Source organism: Poecilia latipinna, unplaced genomic scaffold, assembly GCF_001443285.1.
Source record: "Poecilia latipinna isolate Pla-1442-1.1 unplaced genomic scaffold, P_latipinna-1.0 Scaffold55, whole genome shotgun sequence".
In the NCBI taxonomy this organism is placed as follows: Eukaryota; Metazoa; Chordata; class Actinopteri; order Cyprinodontiformes; family Poeciliidae; genus Poecilia; species Poecilia latipinna.
In genome coordinates this window covers 115110-130076 of record NW_015112671.1, presented here as the reverse complement: position 1 = coordinate 130076, position 14967 = coordinate 115110, and the positions used below count along the sequence as shown (strand labels likewise).

At 38.2% G+C, this 14967-nt stretch overlaps 1 protein-coding gene across 10 annotated transcripts in view; it reads right to left on the bottom strand.

Annotated features, from left to right (window-relative positions):
* Window positions 1–14967, bottom strand: part of ryr3 (ryanodine receptor 3) — a 138410-nt gene that overhangs the window by 33886 nt on the left and 89557 nt on the right. For all 10 annotated transcript variants that reach the window (XM_015053891.1, XM_015053916.1, XM_015053934.1 and 7 more), the window contains 25 exons: window positions 13577–13679; window positions 13144–13264; window positions 12418–12587; window positions 11679–11899; window positions 10636–10726; window positions 10287–10427; window positions 9015–9178; window positions 8818–8896; window positions 8633–8722; window positions 6476–6619; window positions 6179–6241; window positions 6030–6105; window positions 5823–5949; window positions 5516–5631; window positions 5371–5438; window positions 5167–5288; window positions 4443–4492; window positions 4307–4367; window positions 3975–4213; window positions 3389–3470; window positions 2489–2619; window positions 2276–2394; window positions 1275–1473; window positions 824–918; window positions 138–283 (listed from right to left, as the gene is read on the bottom strand). In XM_015053891.1, coding sequence (XP_014909377.1) covers window positions 138–283; window positions 824–918; window positions 1275–1473; window positions 2276–2394; window positions 2489–2619; window positions 3389–3470; window positions 3975–4213; window positions 4307–4367; window positions 4443–4492; window positions 5167–5288; window positions 5371–5438; window positions 5516–5631; window positions 5823–5949; window positions 6030–6105; window positions 6179–6241; window positions 6476–6619; window positions 8633–8722; window positions 8818–8896; window positions 9015–9178; window positions 10287–10427; window positions 10636–10726; window positions 11679–11899; window positions 12418–12587; window positions 13144–13264; window positions 13577–13679 — 3018 coding nt within the window. The remainder of the gene's footprint in view (window positions 1–137; window positions 284–823; window positions 919–1274; window positions 1474–2275; window positions 2395–2488; window positions 2620–3388; window positions 3471–3974; window positions 4214–4306; window positions 4368–4442; window positions 4493–5166; window positions 5289–5370; window positions 5439–5515; window positions 5632–5822; window positions 5950–6029; window positions 6106–6178; window positions 6242–6475; window positions 6620–8632; window positions 8723–8817; window positions 8897–9014; window positions 9179–10286; window positions 10428–10635; window positions 10727–11678; window positions 11900–12417; window positions 12588–13143; window positions 13265–13576; window positions 13680–14967) is intronic.

Genomic DNA, 14967 nt, shown 5'->3' with positions numbered 1-14967 from the left:
TAAAACAACCAAAAACAATAACTAAAACAGAAATTAAAAACACACACACAACTGAAATGATAAATAAAATGAATTATGATGTTTCCAAACAAAACTGCGCTTCAAAAAGCATTAAAAGGTGAAGTCTGCAGCTGCACCTGTTGTTGTCCACGTAGCGGATGAGCATGGGGTAGAAAGCGTAGAGGTCCCTGCAGAGCACCGCGAACTCGTCCAGGATGAGCAGCTCTGCTTCCTGGTTGTCTCCTTTCCCATCGGCCTTCAGCAGCTCCTCCTCAGACACAACCTGCAGTCAGACAGAAATCTGATTATTCCTGATCGCACTTTAACGCATCACAAATCAAAATTAAATTTTATTTGTGTAGCGGATTTCAGCAGCAACGCATTTCAAAGTGCTTTACATCACAACAAACACGTCGCTAAATTCATAATTGATTACATTTCAAATATGACTGTGAACAAGGGGGGGTTTAAAGGAAGTCAGTGTTTCAGCAGTTTTACAGTTTTCTGGAAGTTTGTTCCAGATTTGTGGAGCATAAAAGCTGAGTACTGCTTCTCCTGCAGCAGTAGATCTTCAATGTATCATGGTGCTAACCCGTTCAGTGATTTATAAACTAACAACAGCATTTTAAAGTCTGTTCTCTGAGCTACAGGGAGCCAGTGAAGGACTCTGGTGTTATGGGCTCCATCTTCCTGGTTTTAGTCAGAACACCAGCAGCAGCATCTGGATCAGCTGAAGCTGGAGGACTGATTTGTTGGATAGATCTGTGAAGACGTTGCTGCAGTGATCAATGCAACTAAAGATAAACGCATAGATGAGTCTTACCTTCACTGTCTTCTTCTTCAGTTTCTCCATTGTGGGCAGAAAGTGGGTTCTCAACAAATCAGCTCCAGCTTTGCAGATGATTGGCTGCGAGTAAACTGGAGACCAGAATGATGAGTTATAACTGGGAGACACAGAAGTATAACTGGAAGCAGGAAGAATCTGTAGAAGAGGCTTTTTCCCCAAAATAAGCTTCTTTAGCAGTAACGTTGTTTTAGGAGAGGAAACAAAAATGGCTGTTCAGATTTTTCTGCTTTTGTTTAATCAATCAGGCTTAAAAAGTCTTGTAAATGTACCCACCTAAACATATTTAGGCTTTAATTACTTATAGGCTGACAATTTGTTGCATTAACCGATGCCTCCCATTACATGTAGATTTATGGAAATGACACAACTTGACTGGAGTTAAACGGCATTTTAAGTGCAGCTAAAAGGTGAAATCTTAGTGATTCACCTGCAATCCTCTTCATCCAGGGAGCGTCATCAATGCCCAGGTTGTTGTTGAGGATCTTCAGGATGTTTCCCAGAATGATGCTCAGGTGTTCAGACGTCACCATGGTGCAGCAGTCGGTGTCCGGCGGCGAGTTCTCCGGGCCTTTCTCCCACCAGTAGGACAAGTAGTTGCACAGCATGGGGAGGACGACCTCAATGACCTGCAGGAAACGGCTGGAGGTCACACTTTGACACAAAGGTCGGGTCAAACTGACAGGGAGAGTGTAACGTTCAGAAATTACCAGGTCAAAGGTTCGAATATGAAATACAACTCTTGCAAATTTGGTAAATAAGGAAATCTCAAATATTTTGATACCAATTTAGGTTTGTTCTGACATTAATCTCAGAACAAACCTATATATAATTTATATATTATAATTATATAAATTATAAATTAATTATAATTTATAATTTAATTATAATTAATTTATGGATTTAATCATAATTAAATTCATAATTAAATTATGAATTTAATTATGATTAAATTAATAATTTCTTAGAGTTATGAATTTAATCTCAGAATTACATTTTTTTAGTCCAAGACTTCTAACTTTTTTTTTCTTGGAATTTTGAAATTAATCTCAGAATTCTGACTTAATTTCTTAGATTTTTTTTTATTTAATCTCAGAATTTTGACATTAATCTCAGACTTCAAATTTTTCTATCTCAGAATTTTGACTTTTTTTTCTTGGAATTCTGAAATTAATCTCAGAGTTCTGACTTTTTTCTTGGAATTTTGAATTTAATCTCAAAATTCTGAATTTATTTCTCAGAATTTTAACTGTTTCTCCAGAATTCTGACATTTGATTTCAGAAGATTAAAATCAAATTTCTGAGAAAATATTTTTTAGTTGCCCTAATCTTCTTTTAAATGTTCCAGTTGGATCAAAAAAGAAAAAAAAAATAGTCCTAATTTTTTACATAATTTCTCAAAAGCAGCAGCAGTTCAGATGAAAAGCGGACCTGTGGCATGTCACTGTAGCGAGCGCCGGACTCCGACACGTCATTGACGTCCTTGAGCAGCTTGTCGAGGCGAGGCATTTCTGGACACATCTCCTCCACCGTGTCGGGCATGCTCAGGACTGAAACGCAGAAACATCCATCACCGTGAGCGAACAAAGGCACCGCAGCCTCGGCGAGCGTCAGAGATGAGCCCAGGCTTGGCTGGAAACTCACTGGCTCGCTCTCGGGGCGTCTTGGTGTTGAAAACTGAAAGTGGGTTGTGGGCGTTAAGATCAGGCTCCAGGAACGCCACCGGCATCGCTCCCACCAAGGTCGCCAGACTCTCCCCAATCGCTGGCAGATGCCTGAAAAGCAGCAAATAAACTCATACAACTGATCACATGTCAGGAAATATGATAAACAGATAAGAGAAAGGCTCACCTAATGTTTGATTTACAGATTCCTGTGATGGCAAATAAAAGCTAAACTGCAATAGTAAATATTTTGTAAGCAAATTCTGAGAACAGAGCAAAAAAATTATTTATAGTAAAAGTATTTTAGTTTAGGAAAAAGGATATTTTAACTCAAGAAGTTGGGAAAAGATCTGGAAATTTCTCACTGGCTTTGGTTTGGAAAATGATGTGGCTAAAGGTTTGTGTCCTCCTAAGAAATAAAAACACACGACAGATCTGATTCGTTTCTCTTTTCCCTAAACTCGACCAAGCACGGATCTTTCTGAACACATAATTAATTAAAGGATTAATTAATTAATAATTAATAATAATTAATTAAATCTCACATTTTCTCTCTAGTTTTCAGTTCAAACGGAGCTAAATTTGAACATTTCCCTGATTTTCTAAATATGTAAAAGCTTAAAACAAAAACTGACTTGGACTCGTAGACACACCAAAACACAGATTATGTCCTGGAACCCTTTTGTTTTAAGCTTCACAAAGATGAAATATGTAGGACTTATTGTAATTTTTTTTATTTTATTTCTGTTGAATTTGAGCTCCTTGTTGGCATTAGATCATTGGCTTACTGAAAAAATAGCTATAGTTCTTGCAAATAAAATTTAAATGAGCCAAAACAATAACTTTCAGGTCAGCACCGTTAAAGATCTTGACCTCTCACCTCTCCACAAAGACATTCTTTCCGGTTCCCAGGCTGTAGAAACACATCAGGATTCGGTAGCAGGACAGCTGCACATCATCCACTAACAAACAAACACAGAAATAAAACATTAATGAATAAATCACTGAGTAAAGCAGGATGAGAATCCTGACAGGAAATGGATAAGTTTAATTTGGCTCCATTCTGTTTTATCCAAAATAAATACAACACAGTTCAACATGATTCTGCCAAAAAATAAAAATGGCTGAATGTGGGCTCTTAAAATTTCTTGCCCTGCAAAAACACAAAATCTTACCAAGTATTTTTGCTCCAGTTTCTAGTGCAAATGTCTTAGCAAACTTAAAATAAAGCAAAGTAACTTACAAGTAACTTTGTAGCAAGATATATAAGCTTTTTTTAAGTAAATAATTCCTTGATATTGATGAAAAAGTGCTTGTTCTAGTGGCAGACAAATTAATTTATAACATGGGAAAAATGTCCTGTTATAAGTTGAATAAACTGCCAGTAGAACTGAGATATTTGCACTAGAAATTAGGCTAAAACTACTTGGTAAGTGTTTTTGCAGAGCTCGAGCTGCTGGTCTTACCGAGCAGGTCCACGTCAAACTCGTGCGTCCTGGTGTGTTCAAACAGGGCAGTGAGGATGGGCAGCAGGGCCACGGTCACATAGTTGATGCTCTGAGTGACGCTCTTCATCTGTGCGCGCGACTGCATGAACTTCCCCAGCTTCAGCATCTCCACCAGCTTCTCCAAGTCCTCCGCCGCGTTCTCAAAGAAGGCCTTGAAGCCGACTTTGACCAGCTCTGCGCCGGATTTCATCACTGTTCTGAGGAAAAGTTGGACGTTTTGATAACCGTAAGTCACATGACGGCACATTCCCAGAGCTTTGTTAGTGGAGACGGCGTGGAGGTTTGTGTACCTCGTGTCGAGTGAGTGGGACAGGATGTGAAGACAGCTCACCATGATCGCAGAGTCACTTCCTGAAACAGAAAGACATGTTTCTATCGTCTGCTGGAACAAAGTCAAACTGCAGACAGAGACAGAGGCGACCTTACCAAAGAGAGAAATCCTGTGTCTAACAAGAGCTGCCATCTTACAGAACAGGCTGGAAAAGGAGAGGAAATAAAGGCAGAACTGAAGAAAAGCTGACAGGAAAGAAAAGTGAAAGAAATTAAAAGTGACCTATTGTGATCTATCAGATCGTAGGACCTAAATGAAGTCATTCTTAGATTTTAGTATGCTCCGTTCTGCCTATTTTGAGCTCCTAAATCTAAATAAACTGCTACTGACCACGCCTCCGCAACTCAACGTTTACAAAATGGCTGCAAACAGATGTACAATTATACGACCGTACATCTTTGAAAAGCAGAAGTGGAGCCTCCTGCACAACCAACAACAAAAAAAATTTAAAAATCTTGTCATTGTACAGCGGATACAGCAGTACAACCAGCTGACTAAATGTGCTGGAGCTCAGCTATGGTTGCTAGGTGACCGGGCTGGGCTCGGCTGTGGTTGCTAGGTAACGGTTGTGACTCAACATTTCTGAGGTTTTTGAAATGGCTCATTTTCCAGACACCAAAAAAAGCATCAACCTATCGCCAAAAAAACGTCTTTGCTGTTTTCAGAATAAGTTGCGACCCAAATGGAAGAATGAAAAACATTAAAAAAGTAAATTTTCCATAATAGATGCCCTTTAAGGAAAGGTTTTGGGAACATATAAAAGTGCCAGACAACTCCACTCCACCAGTTTAAAGGAGAAGGCTTTGATTTGTTTGATACCTGGTGACCATCTCCTTCTCCTTGTTGGAGGCGCAACCACAGCTGCTCAGGTTCTTGTTGGGTGTGGACAGGAAGTAAAGGCAGTGGTTCTTAAATGTCTGATCAATCAATGGAAGTAAAACCTGAGGAGAATAAAAAGAAAACCTCAGTAAAAATAAAAACTTTCTGAAAACAAGTGGAGTAATTCCAAATCCTCAACCACACCTTTGCAAAGAACTTGATCTCCTGGTCATGTGGGGACTTGTCAGTTTTCCCACTGGTGGCCATCGCCTCTGTAAACGGTGGAGTCAGTATTTTAATTTTTACATCTCAGCGATTGATAATATTAGTATTAGTGCTGCAGACTCACCCAGATGGGCGATAAACTCCTGAGCAGAGTCGATATTCTTCAGCAGCCTCTTTAGGAACTTGTAGGCAAAACGTTTTTCCATGGATGACGAGTCCTGCTCCATGTCCTTCAGACCTCTGAGACCGAAAGACAGATCAACTCCAGCCAATTAGTTTTTACTCATAACTTCAATACTCCACAAAATTCACACGCAAGAAAATCAAACATTCATAATCTTGCATGTTTTCATCACTCCAAATTGAAGTTGAGTTGTAGATTTAGGAATTATAGACCGACAAACAAAATAATCCATTTAAAAGAGGCTCACCTTGTGATAGCATAGCCACTTATCTGCAGGAACTTGAAGAGCTCTTGGGCCTTTTCTTTGTCTCTGTACTTCTCCTTAGCAGTCAGGGTATCATAGGGAACAAGCAGCGGGTGAGCCAACCCTCCTCCTGTTCGGTCAAAGACAATTAATTCAAAATTATGTTTAAAAAAATGCTTATTTTTTAGCAAAGCTTTTTAATTTCGACACCTTTACTCAGAAGTTCTGACTTCTTCTTCTTAGCCCAGATGTTGTGGTAATTTTCTGCAACCACTTCCACCATACTCTGTGGAAATAAAAAAGTAAGCTTGAACAGTGGAGAGTCTTTTTCCCGCAAACCAACATGAGTTGAGACGTACCTGTAACTCTCGGGACAAAGTGACATTGTGCAGGTCCATCGGAGCAGGACTGAATCCGTTAGACTGCACAAATTAAACAGAGAGGAAGCAAGTAAGGCAGCAGATGCATATCCTCCTTTTTCAGACTAACCAGTTTTCAGTCAGAAACTCTACTAGACTCAATGACTTAAATAGTCTCAGTTGTAAATAAGAAAGTTGTTGAACGCTGGATCGCGAGCAGTAGATTTTGGGAATCAACACAACAAAAAAAGACAACAGATTTTGCAATGTGATGGCGTCAGAATCTGAAGGAGCTACCTGAGTTTCTGAGAGCTTCCTCTGTTTTTCACTCTCTCGCTGCTGGAACATGGCTTCTCCCTCCTTGGTCCTCTCAATGTTCCAGTTCATCGCCAGCATGCTCTTCAGGGACTCTTTCACAGGCCAGCGGTACGTCTCCCTCTCCTGCAAATTACACACGAAACACTGAACTCTTTGTCCTCTGTAAGACTCTACATCACCGGTGTCAAACTCATTTTGGTTTTGGGCCAAATCCAGATCCTGAAGGCTCTTAAAGGGCCTGTTGTGCCACAATGTATTGATAAAACCTGATCACAAACTGTTAAAGTATCAATTAATTCTTAAAATTAATTAATATTATTGAACATCTTTTCAGACTCTCCAGGATTTTGTGATTCTTAAGTGTTTGTGGTACTAATTTGGAAATATTTGCGATATTTGCTCTCATTTATGACAGTAAATGCTACCTTTTACTACTGTATGGACTATAATGTGACTGTAATATAGATCATGGTCTATAATCGGACATCAGTTAAGGCTGAGGCAGCTGCTTAGTACAAGTAAAGTTTTTGACAATGTTTGAGAAAAATCTGTAATAAAATCCCAATTATAATAGAAAAAAAGTGTAGGGATTTTGCGTGAATTTCTACGATAAGATCAAGAAACTGGAGAGATGGATATAATCAGGCAGTAAACGGATAAAAACCGCATTCATTTGATTGATAACATAATATTTAATCACATTTAGTGTTTAGTTTAGAATCTAAAGGCCCACATAAAAAGCTGTGGCGGACCAGATTTGGCCCACGGGCCTCAAGTTCGACACCTGTGATCTACATGTTCACCAATAAGAAAAAAATATAAGTGTCTCCTATTTTTATCTATATGACTAAAGTTTAAAGTCAGAAAGACTCAACTTTGCAAGTATTTCATATTTATTTTAATTTGCCATCAGTGTATAATCATTTGGAGTGGAAGCAATTCAAGCAACACATTCAGCTGTAAAATGAATGTTATTGATGCCATATACTTTGTGGATCGTATTTTCTGGTTGTAAACTACAATAAAAGTCGTGTTGGATGATTAATATTTCATCCTGGATGACAGAATGAAGATCAAATCAAATTCTGCTCAGGGATTTAATACCGGCTCTGTTTTTGCAGGATTTCGATTCCTTTTGGCTGCTTTGACGCCGAGTTTTTGCTTGCATAATTCATCCTTCAGGAAGTGTCTATTTATTTTATAATATACTTAGTTATGTACATAAAAGTAATGTCTTTCCAAGATAATACCCCCTTGTTCCATCATTTTGTTTTGTTTTTGTAAATGGAAATGTCATGAGAAGGAATTTTATATCTGATCACAGACTGAAATTGTGCTTTTGTAATCCTCTCAATACCTCAAAAATAAAGAATTTTAAAACAAAATATGTATAATACACAGATTGTAGGAACGTTCACAAATCTCCCTAAAATTAAATTTATTCACATATATTTTTAATCACACCTTATTTCAATGGATTTCAGTTCTGAAGCATGTTTGGGTCAGTGAACTTGTCTGAATTATTCCACTGGTGTATTATAAGCCTGGCGGGCCACCAGGCTTTACTTGTGCCCCCACCAGGCTAAGCTTTGCTTATATATTTAAGTTTTTTTAAGTGTTTGCACTTTTTAAGACTTTATATTTGGTGTTCAGGTATTAATCTTCCAATAACATAATTATCAAGTGATATTTTCAAATTTCTTGTCAACTTTAAACATCTTTTTACTCATAAACACGGCGAGTCGCTGGATGAATGACTGCCTTAGTGCCCAACCACCAGGCTTAGCAGGTTTTCTGGGAGAAACTTTCAATCAGGGCAACTATTAGTTGAAACTTTGTGGGACAGAACGTCATAACATAAAAGAACATGTAGTTTATTTTCGTTCATTGAGAACGTTAACACATAATTACCTCTTTCCTGCAATTTTGATGAAGACATTATCAGCTTTTTGAAACAAGTTGCTCTAAAGCGCTGCAGAGCAGGGAAAATATCAGTAATCCCATAAGAAATCAACATAACTTGAGTTTTTTTTAAGTCATATTTGAATTGTTCTGACTTTGCAATAAAAACAGGAGAGTAAAAACCAACAAATAAGGGAGATTCTTTGTTTTTGGAGACAGTGCAACGCTCCATACCTTCTCACTTAAAGATTTATACGGCTTCAGCAGCGGATGGGCTTTGGCCTGCTCGTCCAAACTGTCTCCGTGTTTCCAGCCAGCCGACATCTACAGATGCAGGTAATCAGAGTCATTACTGCACCTCTGAGCAACACACGCTGCATGGGTAAAATATGCAGATGTGGTACAGAGGAGGTTCTGACCTTCTCTGAAGCCCACTTGTCGTGGGAATGCTCTGCATACTTATTAGCAATGTAGTCAAGTTTTTCAGGAAGGGAGATGCTGGAAAAGAGAAATGACTGCTTAAATATCCGTCATTAGCCAAAAGTCAGCTGCTTTGCATGTGTTTTAAATAAATTCTTGCATAACATTGTGCACAAACACAAGTAAAATCTCATACTTGGCAGTGTTGATGGGTTTGGGCTCAAAGTTTCCCTGTGCATCCACCGACTCCTGCTTCTCCACCGTCGCCCCTAAGCTGGTGTCCACGAAGTCTGGAGGCAAAGCTCCAGCAATGGCACACAGGCACGACTTGGCCATTTTAAACAGCTCAGAATCATATTTCTACAACACAAACAAAAGGCTTAGGAAGCTGGTTTCTGCCTTTTTGATTTATTTGTGAATGTTGTTACGTTACAGCCACAAATGTCAACGCAGAATCTAACCTGAACTGCAGAAACACAAAATCCTGCCAAGTATTTTTGGTCTGATTTCTACTGCAAATATCTTATTACACTTGAAATAAGACTAAACTAACTTACAACCAACTTTTCAGCAAATATAGGAGGTTCTTTTAGTCAACAATTCCAGTGGAACAAGATATTTTCCCCATATTATAAGTTATTATGTGGGACTTTTAACTACTGATTCCTTAATATTAATGAAAAAGTATCATCTTGTAAGTTTGTTTTGTCTTGTTTCAAGTGTACTAAGATTTTTGCACTAATAATACTTAGTAAGAGTTTATGTTTTTGCAGTGACAGATCAACACAAACTAAAAATTGTAAGTAAAAAGATACATAGTTTTTAAAAGTATGGCATGCAGATTTTCTCAGCCCCCTTTACTCTGACACTCCAAAATAAAATCCAGTGCCACCAAATTTTATCAAAGGTGAACAGAGTAATTCAATTTCAGTGCAGCAGGTTTATTTGAAGATGTCAAATACTGATTCAGGGGGACTAAACATAAATGCAAGCCACACTTTTCAGATATTTATTTATAAAATATGTTAACCATTCAATTGTTTCTTCCACTTTATTTTTATTCCCAACTTGGTTCTCATCGGTAAGATACAGTATTGACAAAATATTTTCAATCTTGTATTTATGACATGAGAAAAAAGACACTGTGGACAGTTTGGAGTTGATGTGAAATCTGGTAAAGTGTGCGCTGAAACAGACCCTGTCACAGACTGATAAATGATCAATCTGGGCTTTGCTTCAGCTGCAAGGCTCACAGCACTTCATTATGCATTCAGTACAAAACCGTCTCTCAGGAAAGCAAAGCTCGAGAAATTACCATAAAACAGAGCAAAAAGAAAACAAAAAGCCGGCGAGAGCCTAATTACTGGAAGCATTTTGTTTTTATAAAATATTGAGCTGTTCCCACTTTTTAAAAGAAGCAGCAGCAAAACAAATTTATACATTTGAAGATAACAGAAAGCCAACATACCTTCTGAGAAAGAGAGTCAAAAATTCCCCAGAAGAGTTTCTTTGTGAGCAGCAGCTCTTCCTCAGAGGCCATGCCGAAGCCGCCCATCCCAGACGGCAGGCAGTAGTACTTCCAGTTCTGCTCATAGTGGTTGGTCAGCAGCTGCAGAAACATGCAAGAGGCAAAACCTAATTCCGTGAAATACTATAATGAAAATAAATTAACTTGTGCACCGTGTTTTAGCTCAAATTTGTAAAGATAAACAAGGAAACTAGAGGAGCATGAGTGCTGGATATTCTGGAGGAGGGTGAAGGAAATCAGGTGTAAAATGTTCGACGTCGGCAAGAAGAAAACAGATGTGCTCCCTCACCCGGAGAGGCATCTTGCAGTATTCAGTGAGCAGAGGAACATCGAAGACGAGGCGCCTGAGCAGCTGCTGCATCATGGATGGTCGAAGATGCCTGCAGACAATTAGAGAAGCACATGAAAAATAAAAGACATCTCAAAGCAGGTTGTGATGCAGGAATAATAACACAAACAGGAAGAAGAAGTCAAATAACTTCAGCGGGATTTCCTTAGATATCACTTTAAATCCTAGTTTTACTTTTACAATTAATCCTGCAGGATGGATGATTGCTGTTCTGTGAACCGCTCACATGTATAACAGCAGATTAGGGAAAAAGGAGATAATTTCTGCCAAAAAAAAAGAAAATAATTAGGAATTTAAGTTTAAAATCTGCTAGTAAAAAGTTATGTTTTTAGAGAGAAAACTTCTGCATTTCTGAGTTTGATAAGTCAAACATTTTTAACTTTTGGAAATTTTTCAAAACACAACATCCCCCAAAAAATTACACATTGTTTGGGACATGTGTTCCAAAAGATGGACACTTTCAAATTTTGAAACTCAAATATTTCCATGCTTTTTGTTCTAAAATATTTCTCTAACAATTTTTAAAGTTATCAAACTCAGAAATCTCTGTTGTTTTTTTTCAATAAATAAATAAATTCAGCCGTTAACCTAAAGATTTCTGAGTTTTTCTTGCAAATCTTTGACTTTTCAAAATTAGAAATTTCCAAGTTTCTTCTAGGATATTTCTTAAATTAATCTCAAAATTTCAGATTTTTTTTTTGCAAATTGTCAACCTACTAGAGCTCAGAAATTTCCCATTTTTATTGAGAAAATATCTGAGATTAACCTAAAGATTTATGAGCTTTTTCTCACAAATTTTTAGCTTTTGGAGCTCAGAAATTTCCTAATTTATTTCTGGAAAATCTTTTGGTTTTTGGCGTAAATTTGATCCATTTTTAATGTACAATGGCCCTAATACACTATCAGACACATGAGACTTCAGATAAAAGTCCTGTAGATCTATTTCGCTCTCTGTTTTTGTGCCAAACCAAGTGAGTGCGTACTTGCAGATGGCCAGCAGACACTCCTCGATGGCGTCCCGCTGGGCTTTAGTGAGCGAGCGACCTTTGGACAGCCGATAGATGGTCTCCAGCGTGGAGTCGACTAGATGTGCGTAGTGCTCCGTGTTGCCGAACAGAGCGGCGCAGCGGGTCAGCAGAGGAAGCAGAGCCGAACCGATGTAGCGATTCATGGCCAGCGCCGTCTCCGTGGTGCTCAGTACTTCCTGTGGGACGGAGAATCGACATCCGGTCCAGTTTTCACACAGACATAAACTAAAAAAGTGTTTTTATACCTGGTGCCTCATTTCAGAAAGGAAAGCAGAAGTTTTCTGAATAAAACTGAAGCTTAAAAGTGAAAAAGTAAAAAATTACTGGAAGTATTTCCAGATAATTTTAATACAAATTAATATATGGTGGCGATGCAGCTGAATTAGTGACCCGTTTGTTAGCAGATTGCAGAACTTTTTGGCTTATGATTAAAAAAACAACAAAAAAACAAAAACAAATGAGACACAAATAAATCTGAAACATTGGACATTTTCAGACAGAAATTCCCATGGTGCTCACACCTGCATATGGTTAGATAAAAGTGGCGCCTCGTGACATCTAAAATTGTGATATTTCACTAATAAATCGGACGTCTGAGACGCTTTTGAGAAGGTTTTCTTCCCTTCAAGTGGCTTAACGGTGTAGTTATTTTAGCTTAGAGTTGTGAATTAGATGAAGGTTCTTTTGGACTCACCGTGTCCAGAGACGCCGAGGCCTTGAGGTCCGGCAGGAACCCGACTTCCAGCATCTGCAGCAGGAAACTCTGGTCCTCAATGCCGTAAACTCTGTCCAGGAAAAGCACCATGGGGGCCTTGTGGTCCGGGCAGAAGCAGGCCGACATGTCGGGTTCTGTCACGGATCCGTCTGTAGTCCAGATTAAACACCTCAGATTAAACAACTCGGATTAAACACTGCATCTAATGTCACAGTGTGCTTTAGAAAGCTACTAAAGACTTCATGATGAGGGTATGAGCACAAAGTTAACTGAAAGTAAAAAGTTAATAGTTTAAAACAATACCAAATGATACATATGCCACAATAAAAACGTGGAAAATAAAAAAGTAGCAGTGCAGAGATATTTCAGAATTTGTTGCTGCTGCCACATTTGTAGACAATAATTGAGGTAAAATGATGTATTCAGATTGTTACAGAAAAAGGAAAACTGCTGTTTGTTTAGTAGCAAAGGCTAAAAAAGCCAAAAAAGTTGATGGATGTTTACATAATATAATTGAATTATTTTAGTTCCATTGTGAATATTCCATTTTCTGAGATGTGATCTGTGCATAAAAAAGCAGCAGGATGGATTATGAGAGCTAAAACATGATTATAACTTTAAAACTAAACACCATTTCCTGCTACAGTTGAAAGCTTTTTACTCTCACATTTCCAGAAATGACTCCAGCCACCAAAATGTGCTGACCTTTGTTAATCACAGGCATCTTGAGGGGGATGCTGATGATGCCCACCAGGTCTGACGTGGGAACCAGAGAGCGCAGGATGGCTCTGATACGCAACGCTTCACCTTTCCCTGCATTGATAAGCTGCAAAGAAAAGAAGAAACACTGAAGACTGGATCATGCAAACTGCAAAAAAGCCCAAATTTAATTATGAAATGAAAAGTAAAATCTATGTTAATTAGATACAAGTATCTGAATTCCAGACTATACAACTTTCCTTCTTATTGCTGAATTTTTGTTTTCAAAGTCAGTCATGACTGGAAATATCTCCAGTAAACAGACTTGGAACTTTTGTGAAAAATGTGCCGGAAGCCTGTTAATTGATTTATAATTAATTATTTACCAGCCAGCCATTAACTGAGGAGTAAATGTAATTTAATCAACAGTTTCCCTCACATGCATCTCTGGAGCGCAGCGTCCCAGCAGGTCGATGAGGGCGGAGTAGAAGGACATGATGGCGTTGCCCATGTGGATAACTTCTCCTTCCTCTTCACCAGACCTGCAGCACAGAAACAGGAGCCTGGGATCAACTTTCTGGCCTCTATCACAGCTTCTTTTTGGAGTTTTCTTGGTGTGTAGCTGCGTTTTGAGCTCCTTTCTGCCCATTCCATTGTATATTTCACTGATCGTAATTCCAAAATGCCTGGCTTCGCCTCAGGCTATAAATACAGTCAGCATTAAAGCTCCACTGTGTTTCAGCTTCTGCATAACAATGTGAACAAACACTGAAGAAAGCAGCTGCAGCGCCAGTAAATATCAAAGCTACAACTATGTTTCTTCCCCTTAAATCACCTAATTAAATCTGTAGCTTTGTAAAAATGTTGCTAGAGAAGATAAAAATAAAAACCTTCAGTCTATCATACTGGGATTTTTTAGACAAACACAAAGCAGTTCATAGCTGGGAAGTGAACGGAGCCGACTGGGGGACATGAGGAAAAACTTTTCTTTTTTATTCCCTCGCAACAAATAAATACCCTGGTTAATACAGACACAAATGTCAATTTAAAATTTTAAATATATAAACATTTAAAGAGTCTAAGTGAAGACGTGTTTATTATAAAAACTGAGTTTTAAAATTAGAAAATTAAGACTTTTTCCTGTGGGCAATGAAGCTGCTTTGGATCTTTAGCAACACAATAAATTCATAATTAAAAACAAAGACTTGCCCTATAAAACAGATCCAGCCTGGATTCCTTTGGAAAAACTCAATGAAGAGCATCTGAGCCTCTGATTTCCTTTGGGGTTTTTAAACAATCTGATGAGGTCGATGTAATTGATCAAGGGTGGAATGAGAGCAGCATCTCTCTTTTGAGCAAAATAAATGCTTCTCAACAGTATCTGATTTTTTTTAGCTTTAAGCTGACCTTCAAAGCTTCACTCAGAAATTATTTATAACCTTTAAAAGTGACATATTATGCTTCTTTGAACAGGATAGCCTTATGTGCAATACAAAACATATTCATAGTATTTTTTTTTTTTTTTTGGACAAAATCATTCTAGATAGTAAGATTTTAGTCTGCTTAGTTCTGCATATTTCCCAGACTGAGCTGTTTTAGGGCCTCTTGTCACTTTAAATCCAAACTTAAAGTGCCAACATTTACATTCGCACAAAAAAAATGGCTGCAAACAGATGCATAATTACACAACCGACCATCTTTGAAAAGCAGAAGTAGAGCCTCCTGTGCAACCAACAAAAGAGTAGCAAAAGGTTTTGGATATTAAATCAACAACTAAACACTTGTCTTTTCCAGCAGCCATTGTACAACGCATACAGTGATAAAACCAAC